This window comes from Dasypus novemcinctus, chromosome 3 (genome assembly GCF_030445035.2).
Source record: "Dasypus novemcinctus isolate mDasNov1 chromosome 3, mDasNov1.1.hap2, whole genome shotgun sequence".
In the NCBI taxonomy this organism is placed as follows: domain Eukaryota; kingdom Metazoa; phylum Chordata; class Mammalia; order Cingulata; family Dasypodidae; genus Dasypus; species Dasypus novemcinctus.
Window position 1 is genome coordinate 10,353,032 of NC_080675.1, and position 25,744 is coordinate 10,378,775.

At 36.2% G+C, this 25,744-nt stretch overlaps 1 protein-coding gene across 1 annotated transcript in view; it reads left to right on the forward strand.

Moving 5' to 3' along the window:
* The window catches only part of ATG2B (autophagy related 2B), an 88,976-nt gene that overhangs the window by 45,674 nt on the left and 17,558 nt on the right, over nt 1-25,744 (forward strand). Inside the window, exons 17-32 of the mRNA XM_058291981.1 lie at nt 501-696; nt 1,030-1,172; nt 3,995-4,152; nt 4,520-4,692; nt 5,175-5,325; nt 6,719-6,918; nt 7,083-7,163; nt 8,356-8,462; nt 8,621-8,713; nt 9,295-9,365; nt 9,757-9,833; nt 10,099-10,269; nt 10,850-10,991; nt 21,284-21,486; nt 22,333-22,559; nt 24,622-24,730. Coding sequence (XP_058147964.1) covers nt 501-696; nt 1,030-1,172; nt 3,995-4,152; nt 4,520-4,692; nt 5,175-5,325; nt 6,719-6,918; nt 7,083-7,163; nt 8,356-8,462; nt 8,621-8,713; nt 9,295-9,365; nt 9,757-9,833; nt 10,099-10,269; nt 10,850-10,991; nt 21,284-21,486; nt 22,333-22,559; nt 24,622-24,730 — 2,302 coding nt within the window. The remainder of the gene's footprint in view (nt 1-500; nt 697-1,029; nt 1,173-3,994; nt 4,153-4,519; nt 4,693-5,174; nt 5,326-6,718; nt 6,919-7,082; nt 7,164-8,355; nt 8,463-8,620; nt 8,714-9,294; nt 9,366-9,756; nt 9,834-10,098; nt 10,270-10,849; nt 10,992-21,283; nt 21,487-22,332; nt 22,560-24,621; nt 24,731-25,744) is intronic.

The following is a 25,744-nucleotide window of genomic DNA, read 5'->3' on the forward strand; positions in this document are numbered from 1 at the left end:
AACAAACAACCCTTTATTATTGAAATTCCTGAAGGAAAAGACAGCTTTGTTGTTGCAGTTCTAAAACTCTTTACCCTAGCTTCTCCTTTTCCATTTGAACAATTTAAATAACCTGAGGTTTCTTAGGTATACAAGTATGTCATTGTAGCAGAATAGACTATATGTGGGAAGAGTTGATTTAATGACAGTAAGTGAAAATTCTTTGGTAGAGTTTTCTGGTTGCTAATGAAATTTAAAAATAATCTTTTTGTCTTCAAAAGGTCAGATTTCATTTAACCAAGTATAAAATGTTAATACCTTTGTTTTATTTACTTATGTAACGTTTTTATCAGTTTCATACATTTTAAATTTATATCATGCTTAGAATTGAGTTACATTAGAAGAAATTACTTTGTAGAGAAATCGAATTCTGTCATTAAGGATTTAATTGTATTAATTTGTGAAAGTGAGGTTTTGCTGTTTATGCTTTGAACTTGTTATTTTTTTATATTTGCTTTCAGAATTGTACTGAAAATAAATCCCCCAGCCATGCATTCTATTTTGGAGAGAATTGCAGCTGAGGAGGAGGAGGAGAATGAGGGCCACTACCAGGATGAGGAGGAAGGAGCTGCCCATTCCCTGAAAGATGTTTGTGACCTACGAAGACCAGCCCCATCTCCTTTTTCTTCTCGTAGAGTAATGTTTGAAAATGAACAGGTAAAATAAAAGCATGAACAAGCAACAAAGGAATAATATTATCCTCTCTATATAGCAGTGATTTTAATTCTTTTTCCTTTGAAAAATAGTTTGCATAGTTTTTATTAGTTTAAAAAATTTTTTCTTTTTTGTTATTTTTTATTTATTAGGTTTTTAACTCTAAGATTGAGTAATAGCAATTTTCTTGGTGTTTATTTTCCCTGGTTAAAAGATATATGTTTATGTATTTGCCCACATACCAAGTCCAATGGGTGGTGAAGAAGATGCTACTACTACTTAAATCATAAAATGGTTATATGATGTCTTTTTTTGCTCTAAATTATTATGTTTTAGATGGTGATGCCAGGAGACCCTGTAGAAATGACAGAGTTCCAGGATAAAGCAATCAGCAATTCTCACTATGTGCTGGAGCTCACGTTACCAAATATTCATGTAACGCTACCTAATAAAAACTTCTATGAGAAGCTTTATAATAGGTGAGTTTAAAAAATATTTAGTTGAATCTCTGGAATTAGAATTACTGGCTCTCTGCCTCCTCACCTCCTAGTGTCTTTGTATTATACCTGTGAGATTATTTCTTCCCCCATTTCTTTCCTTGCTTTAATATTACCCTCTGTCTCAGTGTACTTTGATGATGATTGTAGAACTGTTATGATGCACTATTGCATAGAGTTTCCTATCCAGTGTGTCTCATGACTGAGTTTCCAGTGTGTGAGATATTTATTCCCTCAGCTCCCAGGTTGCTTGGGTGCTGACTGTCAGCTTGACACAGGGCATCAAGGAAATATGAACTCTTCTCTGTGTGCACTGACTTGAAGAGTTGGGAGACATTTATATAGAGGGCCAGTAGATATTAGAGTAGAATTAGAATCCTCTGTTCTTTGTAAAAGGGGCATTTTTTTCTCAGAATGAAAAAAGGCATCTTGTTAGAATTAGAAATTCTAACTTATAAGTTTATTATATTTTAAATACCCTTAAACATATATATATATAGTCCATGACCTTTCAACTCTAGAATTCCATTTATTTCAACATACTTGCTTTATATATATATATATATGTATATATATGTATGTATGTATATAGACTAAGATGTATATATATAGACTAAGATGATTTTGGGCGAGTTACCTAGCCTTCATAAGCCCCAGCTTACTCATCTATAAAATGGAGATACTTGTACCTGCCTCAAAGAGTTGTTGGGAGATTAAATGATATAATATTTGGAAAGTTCTGAGAACAGTGCCTGGCACATCATAAACACTCAATAGTCTGTTATTTTTATAATTTCTCCTCAGTGGAGGAGTGTTTTCTGTAGCATACCTTTTTCTAGAAAAAGAAGCAGAAGTTGTCAGTTAAGTTAGAGAGTCCTTTACCCGCAGCAAGGAGTTAACACACAATGGACATCAGCCAGTCGGGCAGCTTGGGGGAGTTGGGTAGTTGATAGCTTAGATCTGGGAACTGGAGTATATCTGTTAATTTGGGGAGTTGGTTAAATGGGGGTTGCTTAAAAAAGTTTCTGTTCTACCTTATTCTGCCTACTTTTCATTCTCTTAGCCTCCTGAATTACATAAATGCAGAAGTGCTCCCTTACTCTGTGGATTATATAAATCACATGTCTGACTTTCTTGGGGTGTGAATTCTTTATCCCTTATTTGACTTTGTATATAGATGTATATTTGATTTTCATCTTACTGTTATATATTTTTTTAAATTTTCAAGCATTCTCAATACAAAGAGCCTTTTTTCCCCTGAACCATTTGAGTATAAATTGTTGACTCAAAGCACTTCATCCGTGAATACTGTAATGTGTAATTCCTGCAAACAAGTGCATTCTTCTACATAGCCATAATTCAGTCCTCAAAATCAGAAAATTAATACTGGTACATTACTTCCCACTCTAATTCTCAGACTTCATTCAAATTTTGATATATCCAACAGTAATGTCCTTTCATCTTTTTTTTTTTTTTTTTTAATTTTCTGTTTGAGAACAGCTTATAGCCAACTCTGTCTTTACTTCATGCATTTAAAATACTGGTTTTGTTAGTACCTTGTCCAAATGGCTCTTTTTAGAAAGCTTCAGACAAGAAGAATATTTACTATTCCAAAAAACCTTTAGAATATAATATAAAAAGGATTCTAGCTGATCTCATTAAATCAAATATTTATTGAGTATCTATTATGTATCAGCCACAGAATCGTGGTGATGTGTCCTTAAAAAACTTAAGCATTGCTTTAAAATCATCACTGAATGTTTTATACTATTAATAGTGAAATATGTACCTATGAAGGATATGCCGTGGGTCCAAGTCTTACAAAAGGCTTCATAGAGGACATTATACAGTTGAGTTGTCTTGAAAGCTTAGCAGATGGATGAGGGCAGAGGCTAGGATAGAAGAGCATCTGAGTAGTGACTAATACTTCTTTGAAAAAATAGAATGTGGTAGTCTATCTGTGACATCTGTCATCCCATTGGTCACTCTGCATTGATATCTAGAAAATTAGAAGGGTTCCTCTTCTTATTGCCTGTTCCATATGCATCCTTCTCTTCAGGCATTCTTCCCAAAGAAGGTTTGCTTTCTGTTGAAGAGAGAAAAAGCAGATATCCTTAAAGAAAGCAAGGAGTGGAAGAGAACTGAATTGGGAGCTGGACATAATCTGGATTCTGGTCCCAGCTCTCTAATTAGCTGTGTGATGTTGGACAGGTCACTTAAGTTTCATGAGGCAATTTCCTTAAGAGTAAAGTGAGGGGAGCAGGTGTAGCTAAGTGGCTTGAGCACCTGCTTCCCAAGTACAAGGTCCTGGGTTGATCCCTGGTATCTCCTTAAAAAAAAAATTGAGTAAAGTAAGAATGAGAATAATGGTTTCCCCTGGCTGCCCACAGGATTGCTGGAAGGGTCAGATGAGATGAAGCATGATCTATTATAGTTTATAGAGTGCTCTCATCTATGTGGACAGCTTTCCTTTTATTCTTTAATGGTTTTTATTTTTAATTAGCTTCTTCCTTTAGAGTGCATTTAGATGTCTAATGTGAGTTATTACATGATGTATGTAACACAGGTAAAACTAAGGTATCCATTTAGGTATCTAATTGTCAAATTCCTTTCTCACTGTTCTGCATTATAATTATATCAGTTTTTCTATTGAAAGAACATTTTTTTTTACTCTTTTGTAGGCTCTAATTTCCATTTCACCATTGAAAAAATTATTTCTTGTGAATTCTTAGAGGGATGTTCTTTAGTTTGCCTTCAGTTGAAGTTGGAATTATATACTTATTATTCAATTTTTGTCTTTATAGGATCTTTAATGACTTGTTACTGTGGGAACCAACAGCTCCTTCACCAGTGGAGACATTTGAAAATATTTCATATGGTGTTGGACTTTCAGTGGCCAGTCAATTGATTAATACCTTCAATAAAGATAGTTGTAGTCCGTTTAAATCTACAGTTCACTATGGTAATATATTTTAAATTTATTCTGAATTAAAAGAACCAACCTATTACATTGTGGATTTAAAAGTTTTCTTTTACTGTATTTTCTGTAGTAACTGTATCTGTAATTTCTTTTAGGAATTTACAGGAGTATCTCCCCACTTACCGAAAATGTCATTATCAGTTAATATTATCTTTATAGTGATAGTGTACCCATTGTCCTAGGTTCAATGTTGAAGAGAGAAACAGAAAGCTCATTTTTGTTTTCATACTAAATTCTTTGTAAAAATAAGCAGGTTATAAACACAAATATTTTAGTGATAATTTTTAAGTTGCTCTTTTATTTTAATGAGCCATCAGAACTATGCAGTTGTGATGCTTATTTCTCATAGATGAGGAAAGTGGCTCTGAGGAGGAGACTTTGCAATATTTTTCCACTGTTGATCCCAACTATCGTTCCCGAAGGAAAAAAAAACTAGACTCACAGAACAAGAATTCGCAGAGTTTTCTCTCAGTTCTTCTGAATATCAATCGTGGAGTGATGGCATTGTTCACAGATGTAAAGGTAAGGATTTACACATCCAAAGTGTTTTTTCAAATATAGCTTATTTTAAATATATTTACCATAATGTGCATCTAGTGATTGAGGTAGTTTGGGGCTGTTTAGGTGAACGATAAAGACCAGTATTCAGAGGCATGCCACAGTGATAGCAGCTTTGGGAGTTTAGCTTTCATGACAGACAAGAAGACAAATTTTGGGTAGGTTTTGTTTTGGAAAACAGGTGCTGGATTTGTTCCCAAGGGTGATAAGCAATACTTTATTATAAAAGAGATTAAATATAGGGATTCCCTTTGCAGAAGCAACTCTGAATAGAATTTATTTACTCAATTTTTAAAACCACCATATTGCATAGTTCAAGAATCAGATGGCTTTGCTGCAGTGTGGGAGGTTTTCCTAAGCTAAATCAAGAAGGGGCATTCTAAGGAACAGTTTTACTTTTCTCCATTTAAATAATGACTTCTTTGTTTCTCTGATCTTTTATTTAGCAAGATAATGGAGATCTGTTGGAAAACAAGCACGGTGAATTCTGGTTAGAATTCAGTAGTGGTTCCATATTTTGTGTGACAAAATATGAGGGTTTTGATGACAAGCACTACATCTGCCTTCATTGTAGCAGTTTCAGTTTATACCACAAAGGTAAGACCAACGTGAACAGCTTGTGTTTTGTTCCTTTCTGTTTAAATATGTTTAAATTTCTTGTTTAATCAAAGAAATTTTTATTGAGAACAGAACTCTGATATTAGAAATAACTTTTTGTAGAGTATTCTGATTCCACTGGCAAGTATGCTTATTGTACATTAGAAGTTGACCTTTTTTGGTAACAACTTTATTAAGATAATTCACATACCATGCATCCATTTAAATTGTAATGCTTTTTAGTATATTTATAGAGTTGTACAACCATCACCACAATCAAATTTAGAACATTTTTTCACCCCAAAGGAAATTTGGTACTCTTTAGCCATCATCCCCCAATCTCCCCATCTCCCCTAGCCCTAAGCAGTCACTAATCAACATTCTATGTCTATGGATTTACCTATTCTAGATGAGTCATATAAATGGAATCATATACTATGTGATCTTTTGTGACAGGTTTTTTTCACGTAACAGTATTTTCAAGGTTCATCCAAAATGTCTCAGTCCTTCATTTCTTTTTATTTCTGAATAATATTCCAATACATGGAATATTTTATCTATTCATCAGTTGGTGGGACTATACATTCTTTATTCTTCCTTAAGGAAAATTCCTTTTTGATATCAGGTATAGAACTTATTTTTTTCTTTTTTAAAAATTTATTTACTTCTTCCCCCACCCTTCTTTGTCTGCTCTCTGTGTCCATTTGCTGTGTGTTCTTCTGTGTCTGCTTGTAATCTCATTAGGTGGCTCCAGGAACTGATCCTGGGAACTTCTGGAGTGGGAGAGAGGTGATTATTCTCCTGCGCCACCTCAGCTCCCTGGTCGGCTGCATCTCTTATTGTCTCTCCTCTGTGTCTCTTTTTGTTGCATTATCTTGCTGCGTCAGCTCTCCATGTGGGTCAGCACTCCTGCACAGGGCAGCACTCCACATGGGTCAGCACTCTGCGTGGGCCAGCTCAGTACATGGGCCAGCTTGCCTTCACCAGGAGGCCCTGGGTATTGAACCCTGGACCTCCTATATGGCAGACAGGAGCCCAATTGTGCCTTGAGCCACATTTGCTTCCCAGAACTTATTTTTTGAGCACATTCTTTCATTACCTTCTAAATAGAAATGAAGTACTTGTACATTGTTAGTATTGGTTAGATTTGACTATTTTAATTTTCCTTGCATTTCAAAACCTTGGTTGTTTTTTTGTTTGTTTGTTTTTCTTTAAGTTGTGCACTGTCCATCACACTACCATTAGTGGAAAGGCATGGATCATGAATCCATGGTCGTTTTGAGTCTGAGATTGTTATGTTCTGTGGAAGTACATGGGTTTTGTTTTGCATAATGTCCATGAACTAATTTTAAGTAATCATTTTGTTTATATTTTTACCTCATTGTGGATCTAGGCATAGTGGATGGAATGATCCTTCCTACAGAAATACGACTGCCCAGTTCAACCTGTCCACATTGGTTGGAGCCTACTATTTATTCCTCTGAAGAAGATGGCCTCTGTAGAGCTTCTTCAGATGGTGTTGGAGGAGACAGTTTAAATATGCTCTCTGTTGCAGTTAAAATAGTATCTGATAAATCAGAGTCTAATACAAAGGTTTGTATTGTGTACCTTTATACCATTGAATACTTGCTGTTCACTTGATTGCTAGCTAAATGCGATTGCATAAAAGGGAACAGATCTATTTTCTTAGAAAAGATTTTGAATTATAGAATTATGTAGGTGATAAATGTAATTCTTTATGGTGTTGTTCTGTATAGGAATTTCTCATTGCTGTAGGACTGAAAGGAGCTACTCTTCAGCACAGAATGCTTCCTTCAGGACTTAGCTGGCATGAGCAGGTAAGATTGCTGTTATGTATATATTGTTTTAATTTTTCGCTTATATTGACATAACACATACTGAAAAGTTCATGATTTATAAATGTACAGCTCAATGAATTATCATGAAGTGAACACTCATATGTAACCACTTTTGAGGTTAAGAAATAGAACATTATTGGCACCTCAGAATGAAATAGATTTTTTTGCCTTAAGTTTTGGTTCCTAGACATTTACAAGACAGAGTCTTCAGGTTGTTAAAGGGAAGGAATTCTCTGTCAGACCTGCAGAGTCTTGGCATAGAGAAAGACTAATGGTGTGTTGAATTATATTTAAAGCAGTAAGTTTTTTAAGTGCCATGACTTCAGTATTATTCCTTCAACCAAATGCTGTACTGTTTTATAAGGATATCTATAATTACTTTCCATCTTAATCTTTGTGGTTGAAGAAACACAGTTGGTTAATTTGCAGAGGAAACTTTGAGTAAGAAGTTAACATTTTTAGGTAAGAATGAAAACTAGCACACTATGGTTCTTTTTTCATATTCCTTAGAAAGAGGAGCTTTTCCATTGTGTTGGAAATTAATACACTGTTTAAAAACTTGAATGTTTTCAAAACTGCTCTTCTTATGAAAGCATTTTTGAAAACACGACGAAGTATACATATATGTTGTGCATATACGGTGCAGGTAGAGAGATGGTTAATATTATCAGTAACCTGCTATAGGGGAGAGATTTAGCCTTATCTCCTTAACTTGTTTAGATTAGAAATAGGAGAGAATAGATGTTGATGAGAGGGAATGATTTTCAGACTGAGCTAGGTAAAAATTAAAGAAAAACTTTGCCCAACAGTGGGTTTTATGGAGAACCAGATTGATAAGTTTTAAGCAGTCTTCTCTTTTCTCAGGAATTGTTCCAAGCAAGTTAATGTGAAAGTGTATTAACATGCTTTGTTATTATTTTCATAAGAGAGGATTTTCTAAGGTTTCTGTAGCATTAGAATTGTTGAATGGGCCTCTTCATTTCAAATTCTAATTTTGCAAATATATTTTGAAAGGAACTCTTTCAAAATGATGTCTTTTTTTCCTTTAACAGTAGGATTTTCCAATTAATTTTTTTTTCTGAGATAATTTCTTTTATGTTGTTATTAAGGATATCATATCAAAACTTTTTTTTCTTCTAAAGCAGGGCATTTTGTATTTTTGTGATTATAGATTTTATATTTCCTGAATATTGCTGATGAACCTGTTTTGGGATATAATCCTCCAACTTCATTTACAACTTTTCATGTTCATCTCTGGAGCTGTGCACTTGATTATCGGTAAGTTCATAAATGGAACAAAATAAAATTTTATTATTTTAAATATGTACTAAGATTTTAAAAAATACTTAATTCAGTAGAGTTAAATTTCCTAACGCTTTTTAGAGAGAGTTTGTGTTGTTGCATCAGGTTGATCTTCTGTTTCTTTTTGGTATTAGGCCTCTTTATTTGCCAATCCGATCTCTTCTTACTGTTGAAACATTCAGCGTTTCTAGTAGCGTTGCATTGGATAAATCTTCTTCTACTCTCAGGTACTTGTGTAAACTTTATTGTGGACCAAATGTAGCTGTTTACAAAATACTAAATCGTATTTACCTAAACCATTTTATTAAAGTCTCAACCTCTTTTTTGAGTCACCATTCGTTTTCCAGTAGTCATGTACTTTTATCCCAAGTTTTTCAGTTTTTATTCTTAGGTGACTCTTCTTATCTACTCTTCATTTTTATGGAAGAAATTAATTTTTGAGATTTTTTTAGCTTGCCTTTAAAACTGCTGATAAACTTCCCTTTAATACCTGATAAACTTTATTTTCATAGTTTAAAGGTCATCAATTTGAGCAGCTATTAAAGAAAAACTACCTACAATTTAGAATTAACTTGAGCAGATGATTTAATCTCATGCTTTGCATCATTTAAATATTCCTAGCACTTACACACTGTGAATTTTAAAGAATTGTTAGATGACAATTATAAATGGCAAACTCCATGTGATTCTTTAAATTTATTTTATTTGTTATTTTTGTATTTTTTTGTGTCATAAAGAATATGATGCCATTTAAGTATAATGATCCTGTGGTCTATGTTCAGAGCATTTTTTGTTCTTTTTTTCTCAGAATAATCTTGGATGAAGCTGCTTTACATTTGTCTGACAAATGTAATACTGTCACTGTAAATTTGAATAGAGGTAAGAGTAAACAAAATCTGGAATAGGTGAATGCAGTTTGTGTGTGTGTGTGTGTGTGTGTGTGTGTATTTTAAAGCATTTAAATTCTTTAATAATATCAGTCAAGTAAGGACTTACTAAATTAGTTTGAAGTTGTAATGTTCTTATAAAATCAGTTAGGTGTATTAAATTACATATATTCAAAATATTTAAAATAAGGCAAAACTTTTTTTGCTAACTCTAATAAAGTGAATTATAGGGGTTTTGTGGAAAGAACACTATTTCTTTTACATGATAAATATAACATTATCAGCAATGAATTTTACAGAAATGATTGCATTATTAAGTTTTGTTTGGTTAAATGTTTTTTGAAAGTACTACTCAGATGTTTTATTACTTTTAAATATTTTAGACTATGTTCGTGTGATGGATATAGGGCTTTTGGAACTAACCATAACTGCAGTGAAGTCTGATTCTGAAGGAGTACAAGTAAGTTGTTAAAAATAAATAAAAGTTTTATGTAAGACATTTTTTGAGATATGAAAAGTATTGATTTTACTGTGAAATTATTCTTACCTAATTTTGGTGAAAAATAAAATATTTTAAAATTGAGTTTATAAGTACATTTATTTCCCTGTGGCAAGACAAATTATCCTGTGTTTTGTTTTATTTTTTAGTATAAATCTGTGCAAAAAATAGTTTTGTCTCTTGTTTGGAAAACATTTTCATCCTCTTTTTCCAATGTTCTACCCAGTCTGAGCCCCGCTTTGAGTTACACTGTTCCAGTGATATCGTCCATATCAGAACATGCTCGGACTCTTGTGCTGCATTAATGAATCTTATTCAGTACATTGCAAGCTATGGTGACCTGCATGCACCTAACAAGGCAGAAATGAAACCTGGAACCCCTCAAAGAAGGACAAAGGTACAACCAGCAAAGTTATTTGTAAGAACTCACCTCCTTACTCCCACATCTCCTGCCACCACCGTAGGAGCAACATGTTTTATGTAAAGTCTTTGAAGTCTTCATGACAATTATATGGTAGAAAAGAGACTTTGAGAAGTGATCTCTCTGTTCTTGCCTTCAGAGAGTTGGGGTCTGGAGATAGGCCTTTATGGAATACCGTTCTACTGTTTAATATTCTTTGTTTCAAAATATTAATCCTCTCAACTGACATATACTTCTTTTTTTTCCAGATTTAATTAATTTTCTTCTGTCCTCAGGGAAGACACAATAGTTATCATATGAAAGTTGTATTTTAAAATACTAAGAGGCAGTAGAGGCAGGTATTAGTATTATTACCAGAAGACTTATTTTTATAATAATATCTTCCACATTTGTTATCTGTAATACTATGTAGTTTCCAGTATACTCTTTCATATATGATCTGTATTGATCTCTGTGGCAACCCAGTGATATGGAAAGGTTAAAGATGATTATAAATGTAAAAAGTTTGGTTCTTAAGAGCAACTTTAGTTATTTTAATTAGGCTTTTTGGTTGTAGGTAGATACCAGTGGTCGATCTTCCTCACGTGGTCCAGTCCTTCCTGAAGCAGATCAACAAATTTTACGAGAGTTGATGAGTGATGCCATGGAGGAGATTGACACTCAGCAAGGGCCTTCATCTGTAAAACCACAGTCTAACGGTAAGACAGAACAGGCCCTTTTCTCTAGGAGCACTGATGCTGTGGTTGAGGCTTACATTATCTGAGTCCTTATAAATTCTTCTTTAAATAGCCTTTTTTTTTTAATTAGAAAAAAAATTAATGAATAAATGGTTTGTACCCTTCTTTAAGTAACTTATATCAGAGAAGACACATCTAAGTTTTGGTAGATGTTCGTTGATCAGCTTGTGTTTCATGCATGTCTAACAGATAAGTAACACTGCTCAGTGTGTCGTGGGAGATGTAGAGGGAGTGGGAGACAAGGCTTATGTTTTCTGTTAGCTTGTAGTTTAGTGAAACAAATGGGCAGTTAACCAGACTGATGCTTTTACTTTGCTTGATAAATGATACGATAATGTGCTTCAGAATGTGGTATATACTATGAATACCGTTTGGAATGAGTTGGAATAGTTACTTTAGTGATAATGTGTTAACTTTTAAAAAGTAGATACAAACTAAGTATGAAAAGGGAAGAAAGAAGGTAGTGTTGACAAAGGTCTTAATATCAAAAGAGGCACAAAGCCAAATTTGAACATTAATTACCTAGCACTGAAATCCATGTTATTACTGAAACAGATGTTTCTTTCTTATTGAAAAGAATTAGACAATAAAGTTGGATAAGAAGAAAGGAGCAAGATGTTTGAGATCATTGAAAGCATCTAAGTGTTTTTAAGCACGTGTTTAAAGATTTTGTTTTCTTCTAATTGAAAATAGTTATTTCTATGTTATGAACTCTTATTTTTTGAAAAAGTATTTCATGGCAATTAAATGTTACTTTCTAATTGAGAATAAATTTGAACTAAATAAGCAAATTGGAACTTTTGGATTCATATGTATTATATAAATATTAGCCACTAACCTATTACTTGGGAAAGGATATTTAATGAATATTTACTGAGCACTTTCAATATACAAGAGATTGTACTAGGCATTGGACGTTTATAGGGATGAGTAAGACCTAGATATGCCACAGATAAATTTTAAATCTAGACTGTAACACCAAAAGCACAAGCTACCAAAGAAAAAAATAAATTGTATTTTATTAACATTAAATACTTTTGTGTATCAAAAAAGTGAAAAGACAACCTACAGAATGGGAGAAAATATTTGAAACTCTTATATCTGATAAGGGTTTAATATCCAGAATACATAAAGAAATCCTACAAGTCAACAACAAAAAGACATCCCAGGGGAAACAAACTTGACCCAGTGGTTAGGGCGTCTGTCTACCACATGGGAGATCCATGGTTCAAACCCTGGGCCTCCTTGACCCGTTTGGAGCTGGCCCATGGGCAGTGCTGATGCGCGCAAGGAGTGCTGTGCCACGCAGGGGTGTCCCCCGCGTAGGGGAGCCCCACGCGCAAGGAGTGCACCCATAAGGAGAGCCGCCCAGCACGAAAGAAAGTGCAGCCTGCCCAGGAATGGCGCCGCCCACACTTCCCGTGCCGCTGATGACAACAGAAGTGGACAAAGAAACAAGACGCAGCAAAAAGACACAGAGAACAGACAACCCAGGGAGGGGAGGGGAATTAAATAAATAAATAAATCTTTAAAAAAAAAACAAAAACAAAGAAACATCCCAATTTAAAAATGGACAAAGGACTTGAATAGACATTTTTCCAAAGAAGATATACAGTAGCCAATAAGCAACATGAAAAGCTGTTCATCACTAGCCATTAGGGAAATAAAAATCAAATCCTTAAGGAGATACCATGTCATACCCTCTAAGGTGTCTGTAATTTAAAAAAACAACAACAGAAAATAATAGGTGTTGGAGAGTATGCAGTGAAATAATACGTTGTATAATACGTTATTGGTGGGGATGTGAAATGGTGCAGCTGCTGTGGAAAACAATTTGGCAGTTCCTCAAAAAAGTCAGTCATAGATTTTTACTGTATGACCTCATAATCCCTCTTCTAGGTATATACCCCAAAGATTTGAAAACACAGATTCAGACATGTATTTGTACACCAATGTTAATAGTGGCGTTATTCACAACTGCCAAAAGATGGAAACAAGCCAAGTGTCCATCAACAGAGGAATGGATAAATAAAATGTGACTTTCCGTACAGTGGAATACTGTTCAGCCATAAAAAGGAATGTGGTTCTGATACATGCTGCAACATGGGTGAACCATGAAGGCATCATATTGAGTGAAGTAGGCAAAGCACAAAAGGACAAATAGTGTATGATTACATTTCTGTGAAATTTCTAGAATAAGCAAGTATATAAAGTCAGAATGTAGTTTACAGGTTACCAGAGTTTGGGGGTTGGGAAAGGGATTGGAGAGTTATTGCTTAATGGGTACAGAGTTTCTTTTTGGGGTGATAAAAAAAGTTTTTGTAATAGATAGTAATGGTAGCATGATACTGTGAATGTAATATCACTAAATTGTACATAAGAAAGTGGTTAAATTGGGAAATGTTATATATATGTTACACAATAAACATTTTAAAAGAAGCTTGTAGTCTGAGAGCATCTTGAAGCCCAAATGTTCATCTTATTCATTTTGGTGTTCCCTGCCCATATTGCATTGTTTGGTTTGAATGGGTGATTTTAATATGTAATAGAAATGTATTAAAAGCTATGTTCAGAGAAGGGCCAAGACTGAGTAAGGTGCTCCAAAAGTCACTCCTCCGACAAGGCAGTTAATAATCACCCAGAGCTATCTAAAGCACCTGACTGGGGGCCCAGGGGACCAGAAGAGCATTCAGCAAAATCCTTGAAAGGATGGAAGGAGACTGCCATCTGCAGCGAAGTTGCATGAATAGAGCATTCCATGTCACGGAGGCTGCTGTGCATCCTCCACTGGGTGGCATAAGCCACCTCGGGAACTATTCTGTGGCTGGAATTGGAAGCTCTGTTTCCCAAGAGCTGGGGAGGAAGAAATGGGTGGCCACCAACTTCAGCCACTGATCAGTAAATTCAGCTGGCTATGGTGAAGTCCTACTAATAGCTGAAGTTTGAACCTGTCCAAGTCAGAAAGAGGTCAGTAGCTGCATCTTAACTCTGCTCCTGGCATGAGGGGAAGCGGGGCTGATTGAAAATCAGATGCTTTCAGTCCACAGAGACTGGTTTGTTGAGTGCTTTTGATCCCATCTCCAACCCTGCCCTCCCCCCATAGGATAGGAGGGGGCTGGTGTTTCCTCAGCCTATCTGGGCAAACTGCAGGAGCTTTTGGCCTGCATGAACTTGTCTGTTGGGCGCCTGTGGCTCCACCCTCACCCCCAATAGGACAAGAGGGTGGCACTGTTTCCCCAGCCTGTCTGGTTAACTACAGGTGCTTTTCGCCTGCACGAACTGGTTTGTTGAGTGCCTTTTATTCCGTCTCCACCCCTGTCCTCTCCCCACATAGGATAGGAGAGCTGTGTTTCCTCAGCCTTTCCAGGCAACTGCAGGTGCTTTTGGAATGCACAAAATAGTTTGTTGAGTGCTTGTGATTCTACCTCCATCCCTGCCCTTCCCACCATAGCATAGAAGGAAAGCTGTATTTACTCAGCCTTTCCAGGCAATGGCAGGCACTTTTGGCCTGTGCAGTCTGGACTCTTGGGCACCTGTGAATCCACCCCCACCCATAATAAGATAGGAGGGGGCTAATGTTTCCTTAACCTCTCTAGACAATGGCAGGCACTTTCGGCCTACACGAATTGAATTGTTGGATGCCTATGGTTCCATCCCCACGCCCTAAAGGGCAGAAAGGACAGTATTGTCTCAGCCTCTTAGGGCAACTGCAGGCACATTCAGCCTACATGGATTAGATTGTTGGGCACTCCAGAGAGCCCATCCTCTCCCCTGGTAGGGGAAGAGGGGGGCCAGTGCTATGTCATTCTACCTGGGCAACTGCGGTCATTTTGGTCCCACACAGCATAGATTGTTGCCCACATCTGCAGCTCCATCCCTGCCCCAGGCAGGGGACAAAGGGATGTGAAGCTTCATCAGTCCTTCTGTGCAACTACAGATGGTTTTGGCCTATATGACTTGGATTATTATATATGGCTATGGCTCTGTCTCTATCTCTGGCAGCAGAGAAAGGTGGGAGAAGCTTCCTTGGTCCCTGGGGCAATGTAGGCAGCTTCAGGCTCCACAGCTTACAGTACCACCTACATCCTTGGCTCCTACTATACAACCAACAAGGGAGAAAGGGCAAGGAAGCCCTAAACCAAAGAGAGAAACTGTGCCTGGAATAAATACATTTGGTAAGTCAGATGCCAAGACACCAGCAAAAATTTATAATCCATACCAGAGAACAGGAAGAAAGGACAAGATAAGCCTCCAGATAACATAAATGAGTTAAGACAACTAATCATAGATGTTCAAACAAATCTCCTTAATAAAGTCAATGAGATGGCTAAAGAGATTAAGCATATTAAGAAGACACTGGGTGAGCACAAAGAAGAATTTGAAGGCATGCATAGAAAAATAGATCTTATGGGAATGATAAGGCACAATAAATGAAATTAAAAATATACTGGAAAATAAAAAAAAATATGGGGGAGGCATATAAAAGCATATTTGAGGAGGCAAGAGAAAGGATTGGTGAGCTTGAGGCCATGGCCTCTGAAAGCAGATACACAAAGGAACAGATGAAGAAAAGGAGGAGAAATTGAACAGGGTCTCAGGGCACTAAATGACAGCAAGAGACATGCAAACATATGTGTCATGTGTGTCTCAGAAGGAGTATGAGAAGGGAAAAGGGACAGAAGAAATATTGAAGAAATAATGGTAGAAAATTTGCCAGCCCTATCAAAGGACACATAGATAACTGTGTCCAAGAAGCACAACATACTCCCATCTGAATAAATCTGAATAGACTGCCAAGACACATACTAATCAGAATATTGAATGCCAAAGATAGAATTCTAAGAGCAGCAAGAGAAAGCAATGCATTGCATATAAGGGATACCCAATAAGATTAAGTGCCAATTTCTCATCAGAAACCATGGAGGGAAGAAGGCAGTGGTATGACATATTTAAGATACTGCAAGAGAAAAACTACCAGGCAAGAATCTTCTATCTAGCAAGATTGTCTTTCAAAAATGAGGGCAAGTTTAGGATATTTATAAGAAAATTTGAGTCCTCTATATGCTGTTGACAAGAGACTCACCTTTGGCACAAGGATACCAATGATTGAGAATGAAAGGTTTGGATATTCCATGCATAGAGTAACCACACACACAAAATAAGCTGGAATAGCTATACTTATATAAGATGAAATAGATTTTAAAAGCAAAAATATTATTAGAGACAAGGAAGGACTTATATATTAATAGCAGTGGCAATTTACCAGGAAGAAATAACAATCATAAATGTATATGCACCTAAACAGGATGGCCCAAGATACATGAGGTAAACACTGGCAAAACTGACAGGAGAATTATCTATCTCTGGGGAAGTTGATATGACTCAAGCAGTTGGGCACCTGACTTGCCTGTGGGAGGTCCTGGGTTTGGTTCCTGGTGCCTCCTAAAGAACATGAGCTGATGCAACAAGCAGGGAGCAGATATGACTCAAGTGATTGGGTGCCTCCCTTCCACATGGGAGGTCTTGACTTTGGTTCCTGGTGCCTCCTAAAGAAGATGAGCAGACAACGAGTGGACAGTGACCAGACACAATGAGCAGAGACAACAAGCAAACACAGAAAGCAGACAATGGGCAGACAGACGAGGAAGCCTTTTCAGGGGGAAAACAGTATCTGCAGTAATAGTTGGAGATTTTAATACATCACTCTCAGCATTGGATAGAATATCTGGGCAGAAGATCAATAAAGAAACAGAGCTTGAATAATATGATCAATGGACTAAACCTAATAGATATATACAGAACATTGCACCCCAAAGCAGCAGGTATACATTCTCAAGTACTCATGGATCTTTCTCCAGAATAGACCTTATGATGGGTCACAAAGCAGCGTTCAATAAATTCAACAAGATTGAAATTATACGAAGTACTTTCTCTGATCATAATAGATTAAATTTGGAAATCAATAAGAAGCAGAAAGAGGGAAAATTCACAAATATATGGAGATTAAACATCATACTCTTAAATAATCAGTGGGCCAACAAAGAAATTCAGAGAGAAATAATAAATACCTTGAGTCAAATGAAAATTAGAACACAACCTATCAGAACCTATGGAGTGCAGCAAAGGCAGTGCTGAGAGGGAAATTTATAGTCCTTAATGCTTATATTTAAAAAAAAGGAAAGAATCAATGACCTAGCTACACAGATGCAAGGACTAGAAAAAGAAGAGCAAACTAATCCTGAAGCAAGTAAAAGGAATGAAATAACAAAGATCAGATCAGAAATAAATGAACTTGAGAAAAAAAAAAAGTAGAATTAACAAAACCAAAAGTTGGTTCTTCAAGATTAACAAAATTGACAAACTCTTAGACTTAGAAAGAAAAAAAAGAGGGGATGCAAATAAAATAGAAAATGAAAACAGGAACATTACTATTAATCCCACAGAAATAAAAGGGATCATAAGAGGATACTATGAACAACTGTATGCCAACATACTAGACAATGTAGATAAATGGAAATTACCAGGAATGTATGAACAACCTACACTGATCCTAGAAGATATAGAAGACCTTGACAAACCAATCACAAGTAAAGAGATTGAAATAGTCATCAAACAACTCCCCAAAAAGAAAAGCCCAGGACCAGATGGTTTCACAGGTAAGTTCTACCCAAGCATTCAAAGGTGATTTAATACCAATCTTACTCAAGTTCTTCCAAAAAATTGAACAAGAAGGAATGCTGCCAAACTCAATCTATGAAAATCATTCTAATGTCAAATCCAGGTAAAGATCTTATAAAGAAAGAAAATTACAGACCCATTTCCCTAATGAATACAAATGCAAAAATCCTCAACAAAATACCTGCTAATCGAACCCAACACCATGTTAAAATTACCGTAATCAAGTGAGTTTTATACCAGGAATGCAAGGGTTTTTCAACACAGGAAAATCATTCAGTGTAATAGACCACATTAATAAAGTGAAGAAGAGAAATCACATGATCCTATCGATTGATACAGAAAAGCCTTTGACAAAATATATTTTGATAAAAATTCTACAAAAGATAGGAATTGAAGGAAACTTTTTCAACATGATAAAGACCATATGTGAAAAACCCACAGCTAACGTTGTACTCAGTGGTGAAAGACTGAAATCTTTTCCATTGAGATTAGGGACAAGACAAGGAGGCCCACTGTTACCACTGTTGTTCAGTACAGTGCTAGAGGATCTAGCTAGAACAGTCAGGCAAGAAAAAGAAAAGGCATCCAAGTTGGAAAGGAAGAAGTAAAACATTTGCTATTTGTAGTTGATATGATCCTATACCTAAAAAGTGCCAGAAAATCTACAACAAAGCAGCTAGAGCTAATAAACTATTTCAGTAGAGTGTCAGGATATAACATCAATATGCAAAAAAATCAGTTGTGTTTCTTTGCACTAGTAATGTGCAATCTGAGGGGAAGTCAGGAAAAAAATTCCATTTACAATAGCGACTAAAAGAATAAAATATTTAGGAATAAACTTAACCGAGGACATAAAGGACCTGTATTCAGAAAACTACAATGCATTGCTAAAAGAAATTTTAGAAGTCCTAAATAATTGGAAGACCATTCCATGCTCTGGATAGGAAGACTAAATATCATTAAGATGTCAATTCTACCTAAATTGATATAGAGATTCAATGCAATCCCAATAAAAATTTCACCAGCATTTTTAAAACAAATGGAAAACACATTTATCAATTTTATTTGGAAGGGTAAGGGACCCCAAATAGCCAGAAACATCTTAAAAAGGAAGAGCGAAGTTGGAGGACTTTCATTTCCAGACTTTAAATCTTATTACCCAGCTACCATGGTAAAAACAGCATGATACTGGCATAGAGATAGATACATAGACAAATGGAACCAAATTTATGGTTCAGAAACAGATCCTCATATCTATGGTCAAGTGAGTTTTGACAAGCCTGTCAAACCCACCTGGCTGGGTAAGAACAGTCTATTCAACAAATGATGCTGAATTATCCATGGCCAAAAGAAAGAAAGAGGCCCCTATCTCACACCTTATACAGAAATTAACTCAAAATGGATAAAAGACTTAAATATAAAAGCTAGAACCATAATGCTCCTAGAAGAAAATGTAGGAAAACATATCCAAGAGCTGGTGTTAGGTGGCTCATTCGTAAATCTTACACCAAAAGCACGAGCAGTGAATGAAAACACAGGTAAAGGTGTTGAACACTTTTGGATTCAAAGGCCTTTGTCATGAAGGTGAAAATGCAGTCCACTCAACAGGAGAAAATATTTGGAAACCACATATCTAATAAGGGTTTGGTTTTCATTCTATATAAAGAGATCATACAACTAAACAATAAAAGAGTAAGCCAATTAAAAAATGGGCAAAAGATATTTCTCCAAAGAGGAAATACAAATGGCTAAAAAGAGCATGCAAAAATGTGTCCTATCACTAGCTATTAGGGAAATGCAAATCAAAGGACAATGAGATATTATCTCACACTGCATTAATGGCCATTATTTAAAAAAACAACAGTAAGTGCTGAAGAGGATGTGGAAAAATAGGAACACTCCTTCACTGTTGCTGAGATTGTAAAATGGTGTAGCCTCTGTGGAAGACAGTTTGGCGGTTCTTTAGGAAGCTAAATATAGAACTGTCTTATGATTCAACAATTCCTGTATTAGGAATATATCCAGAAGAACTGAAAACCGTGACATGAACAGACATCTGTACACCGTTGTTCCCAATGGCATTATTCACAATTGCCAAAAGATGAAAACAACCCAAGTGTCTATTCAACCAATGAATAGATAAACAAAATGTGGTGTATGCAGGCAATGGAATATTATGCTGCAGTAAGAAGAAATGAAATTGGGACATATGTGATAACATGGATGAATCTTGAAGACATTCTGCTAAGTGAAATAAGCCAGACAGAAAATGATAACTACTGTGTGATCTCATAATATGAACTAAATATGAAGAATAAACACATGGAGTTTAGGTTTTTAGATTAGTGGGGGGCTGTGAAGGAGTACTGATGCTTAATGTATGTAGATGCTTTAATTAACTTGCCTGAAGATGTGTGGAAAGGGATAAAGTTGATGGTATTACATAGTAGCAGCTGGTTTATAAATGGGATCGTGGCTGAAAAGAGTAGTCTAGGGATGTAAATATCAACTGAAAGAAAGCTAGAGAATAATGTAGGGGCTGAATAACATGGTGAACTCAGAGGTGGATGAGAATTGTGGTTAATAGTACAAATTCAAGAATGTCTTTCTGTGAACTAGAACAGATGTACTTCACCATTGCAGGGTGGTGGGAATGTGGAGAAGCATGAGAAAAATACAATTAATGTTACCTATGGACTATAGTTAACAGCAATACTGTAATATTCTTGCACCAATGCCAAAGATATACTGTTTTAATAATAGGGGTAAGGAAATAATGTGCCAGAAGTACACTGTGGATCATAATGGTAGTAGTCTGATGATATTCTCTCATAATCTGTAACAAATGTTCCACAACGGCATGGTGTGTTGGGAAGGGTTGTTGTATGGGAATTCTGCATGTATGCTTAATTGTTTTGTAAGTCACAACTTCTGTAATAAAAATATATTTTAAAAAGTTATGTTCATCTACAGATTTTAATGAACTTCATATTGAGATAGCCACCTCAGAATATGTGTCCTGTTGGGGTATCCAGTACCCCAAGAAGTAATCTTCTTATTACTTGGAATCACTGCCCTTCTTCTTTGCCTAAAACATGCTCACCCTCCAGTTGCATCCCCAGAACACGAATATTTTCGTTTTAGGTAAAGCACTGCTAGATGTAACCAGTTTTCACCTGCCCTTGTGATGTTGCCCAAAAAGGTTTTTACAGAGTTCTACCCAGCCATGGCACAGAACTGTCAGTCTGAAGTCCCAGCAAAAGCAGAGCTCCAGTCACCACTGTACAGCTGCTGCTGAGTTCTTTGAGCTCCTCTAAATCCAAATAACTGAGAAAGAACTGTCTCTAAATTTATGAAACCATCAGTTACTATTTTCTTAGAAGACTTCAAATTTATTAGTAGTCGCTTTGGGTAAGTTAGTTAACCTCTCCTTGAGCCCCAGTTTCATCAGAGGGCTGCAGGATAAAACGAGATTGCAGGTGAAAGCATTCAACATAGTGTCTTAGATAACAAGTGGTTTCTTGTGGTTGGTGTTTCAGAATGTGCCAAAATTGAATGGTGGAATCTTTTCATAGGTGTTTTGGATGAAAAATCTCAAATCCAGGAACCCTGTTGTTCAGACCTCTTCCTGTTTCCAGATGAGAGTGGGAATGTGTCACAGGAGCCGGGCCCCACTTATGCCTCCTTCACTCACCACTTGATTAGTGATGCAGTGGCAGGTGTGCCCACTGAAAATGATGACTTTTGCATTCTTTTTGCACCCAAAGCAAGCATTCAGGTAATAAATTGATAACATTATTGGGGCTTTAATAGTGTTGCAAATCAAATTGAGCACAGAGTATTCTTAAGATTTTAACTTTTGATAGCTCAGAAATAGTTTTGTTATTTACTACTGATGCTTTGTAAATGTTTGCTTTGCTTTACTATTTCTACAACACATCTCTCAGAGACTTGGAGAAAAATTCTTTATCTTTGCAAAACATCTTACATAGATGATTGTACTATCCACTTTATATGTGGTAAGATAACTCTTCAAGGTTGTGAAATTAAATGGCAGAAAGAAGTGTTTTACTAATTGCTAGTGCCAGGATTGGGAAAGATAAGATGTGTTCGTGTGAAGGCTGATGGTTGGTTAATTTTTTTGTGTCTGTGTGCGAGCTGCCCAGAAGGTGACTTAGAATAATTGTATTTATTACTGAAGTCTGAGAACTTTCTTGTTAATTTTTAAAAAATCAAAACAATCGAACTCAGGTTAAACCTCCTATTAGGAACATAGTAATTTGGTAAGTATGTTAAAGTATGTCACAGCTTTGGTTTGGAATGCAGTATTCATTTCATACAACAAAGTGTGTATACATATACATATATATATATACTAAATCTCTGCCTTTTGGTTGTCAAACAAGTAGTAAAAATCAAATTGTAGACTACAAAGAAATGGTTATGGAATGATTTACATAGAACAGAGACTTTATTTTGTGGATAAGTGGTCAATAATTACCATCCCATTTTATATATTGAAATTATTAAAAGGTTGAAGAATCAAGAAATCCCATGAGATAGTTTGTAATCTGTGGTTCCTAATGAGATAAGACAATATGAGTTACCTGTTTCTTTATTTTAGGAAAAGGAAGAGGAACCAGTTGTAAAAATAATGGTTGATGATGCAATTGTGATAAGAGACAATTATTTTAGTCTGCCTGTTAAGAAGATTGATACAAGCAAAGCCCCGTTACACTTTCCCATTCCTGTAATTCGCTATGTTGTTAAGGAAGTCTCCCTTGTTTGGCATCTTTATGGAGGAAAAGATTTTGGAACAGTCCCTCCTGCTTCTCCAGCTAAAAGTTATATGTAAGTTAATTTCTATTTAAGTTTAATTGGCAGGCCAGGTATATTCTTTTTATAGAAAATTATATTGATTTATTTTAATTATTAATGTAATATAAAAACTACATAATTTAAATGTTACTCTTAAAGTTTGCTATTTATGAACTTATGTGCATTGTTTACATTTTTATTAAAATGATGTCTTATATTATTTCCATGCAACAAAATTTTTAGGTACCTGCCCTGTGCCAGAACCTGTGTTATAGCATATTCACATAAAGGAGTAAGAAACATCCCTGCCCTTGGTTCAAAAGGGAGAAACAGTTATGGGAGCAAATGAAGGCAATGAAATGAAGTTTTAGTGCAAGGCAGTCCCCATGCATACCCCTGAATCTGCAGCATCAAGCATACCTAGCATAGTCTCTGTTCTCCTTAAGTCCAGTTGATTCTTGTTACTCATGGTAGTTATGTTCTATAAAATACTTATGTTCTATAAAATACTCAGTATATGTTGAGCCATTGCTTCTAGGAGAAATAGAGGGTTAAGTTCCTGTGAGCTTCTGATCACAATATTTTCATCATCCAGCCAGAATATAACCTTGTTTCATGTGTTTCTGTTTCAAAACACACACACACACACACACACACACACACACACACACACGTTGATTCATTAACATTGAACTTGTGCTAACAGTGTGAGTCCAGACCCATGACTCAGACCTGAACAAAGCTTATCTAACCCATATATTCTGTAAGGCGTACCCCAGCCTTCTTGCACTCAGGAACACTAGCCAGCATTTCAGCACTATACTTGGGGACCATTTGAAACAGTGAAATCGCCAACAAAGAGCACAAAAAATGAGATAAACATGGAATTAAATACACCATGGAGAGGATACTTGTTTACAGTATGAGGGCTGAAACAAGAAGGCAGAATGTCACCTATTCAACCTCAGCTGGGAATGTGCGTGTTGGGTGACTCAATTTTTTTTTGCCACTTTATGCCTGTCCACAAATGATCACAAAAACACTGAGAATATTGATTTTGGAGGTACAAATGAATTTTAGCAAATAGGTGAATTCATAAATACGGAATCTGTGATTCATGAACATCTACTAGTTAACCAGTTATTCAGTTATTCTAGGAAAGGATTGGGTAGAGAGAATAAGAATACATATAGGGAAACGGACTTTGGCCCAGTGGTTAGGGCGTCCGTCTACCATATGGGAGGTCCGCGGTTCAAACCCCGGGCCTCCTTGACTCTGTGTGGAGCTGGCCATGCGCAGTGCTGATGCGCGCAAGGAGTGCCGTGCCACGCAAGGGTGTCCCCCGCGTGGGGGAGCCCCACGCGCAAGGAGTGCGCCCGTGAGGAAAGCCGCCCAGCGTGAAAAGAAAGAGCAGCCTGCCCAGGAATGGCGCCGCCCACACTTCCCGAGCCGCTGATGACAACAGAAACGGACAAAGAAACAAGACGCAGCAAAATAGACACCGAGAACAGACAACCAGGGAAGGAGGGGAAATTAAATAAATAAATCTTTAAAAAAAAAAAAAAAAAAAAAAAAAAGAATACATATAGCTGGAACAAGAATTATTGGGGTGGGGAGGTTCAGAAAAGGCTTCATGAAGTGGAAACACTTGGCACAACAGTTTAGTAACTTTTTCTGTTTAAAACTGATTTAAAGTAAACGTCAGACTTTATTTTGCTAAATTAACTGGGATTTCTTGGACTTGGACCCTTGACTATATAAAGTTCCTGAGGTAACAGAAGAAACTCATAGGAGGTCTCATTTCTAAGTCTGTCCTATGGTTTGAACCACAAGGACAATATCAATTAGTTTTTTCTATAGACCTAAATATTCAGGAAGCAGGTGATTAGTGACAATAATAGAATAACGTTCACAATTTCTCTAAAGTGTTTGAAGATGTGATTTTGATTTATGTTAATAAATTAACAGCAACATTTAATAGTTCTGTAATCTTTTCTCTTTTGTTATTAAATCCTGTTTTTCCTGATGTCATTCATTGACTTTCTTGGAATATTCCTTCAACAAGAGTTTTTTGTTTTTTTCCTCTCTTTTGTAGTAGTCCGCATAGTTCACCTTCTCACACACCCACGAGACATGGACGTAATACAGTATGTGGGGGAAAAGGAAGGAACCATGACTTTTTAATGGAAATACAGTTAAGCAAGGTATGATGGCTTTTTTTTTTTTTTTTTTTGTAATGTTTATAGCAGTTTTATTCGTCATGGCCAAAAACTGGATGCCATATATGCATCAACCGGAGAATAAGTAAACTATTGTATATTCATGAAATAGAAAACTGCTTAGCAATATAAAAGGATTGGACTATTGGTTGAATCTCCAAACATTTTGCTGAGTGAAACAAGCCTTACATAAGAGAATCCCTTTATATGAAATTCAGGAACAGGCACGACTAATCAATGGTAGAAAAAAATGAGAACATGGTTGCCTCTGGGAGACTGGCAATTGACTGAAAAGGAGCATGAGGGAACTTTCTGGAGTAATGGTGATGATTATGTCTTGATGGGGCTAGATAGGATGGCATTTTGAAAGGAAAGATCCATTTAAGTAGGAGCATTGGTATTTGTTCTTTGGTACCTCCCCTGTTATAGTCCTGAGTCTTTAGACCCAACCAAGTCTTTGGATTGAAAATGTGCAAGCTCTTACCTCTTTGTCTTTCTCAAATGTTTCTGAGACAAGCTGCTCCTAGAACAGTGGTTCACAGACTGAAGTGTGTATCAGAATCTTCTGGAGGGCTTGTTAAAACTCAGGTTTCTGGGCCTGACTGCAGATTCAGTAGGTCTGGGGTGGGGCCAGGTGAAGCTGCTGCTGCTGCTGAGACCACACTTAGGAACCACTGCCCTAGAGTATCTATTGTTAAGGCTTGTGTTTATCCATGAATGGAGTGGGTTCTTTGAACAGGTAGAGGCTAGTCGGGCCATGCCACCATTCACATTTTATGCATTTAATTCCATCAGTTTGTCCAGGATGATGACTAGTGTCTTATATTAATGTGTTTAGCATAGGAATACGGAAGTACTTCCAATTCCATATTTTTAACAGTATATTTTTCCCCTTTTGGAAACTTGAACCACACTGACATTAATTTCTTTTCAAGCAGTTTCCTAGGTGTGTAAGATAATAATTTTGTCCTATTCCTCCTGAGGGTTTTGCTTGAAACC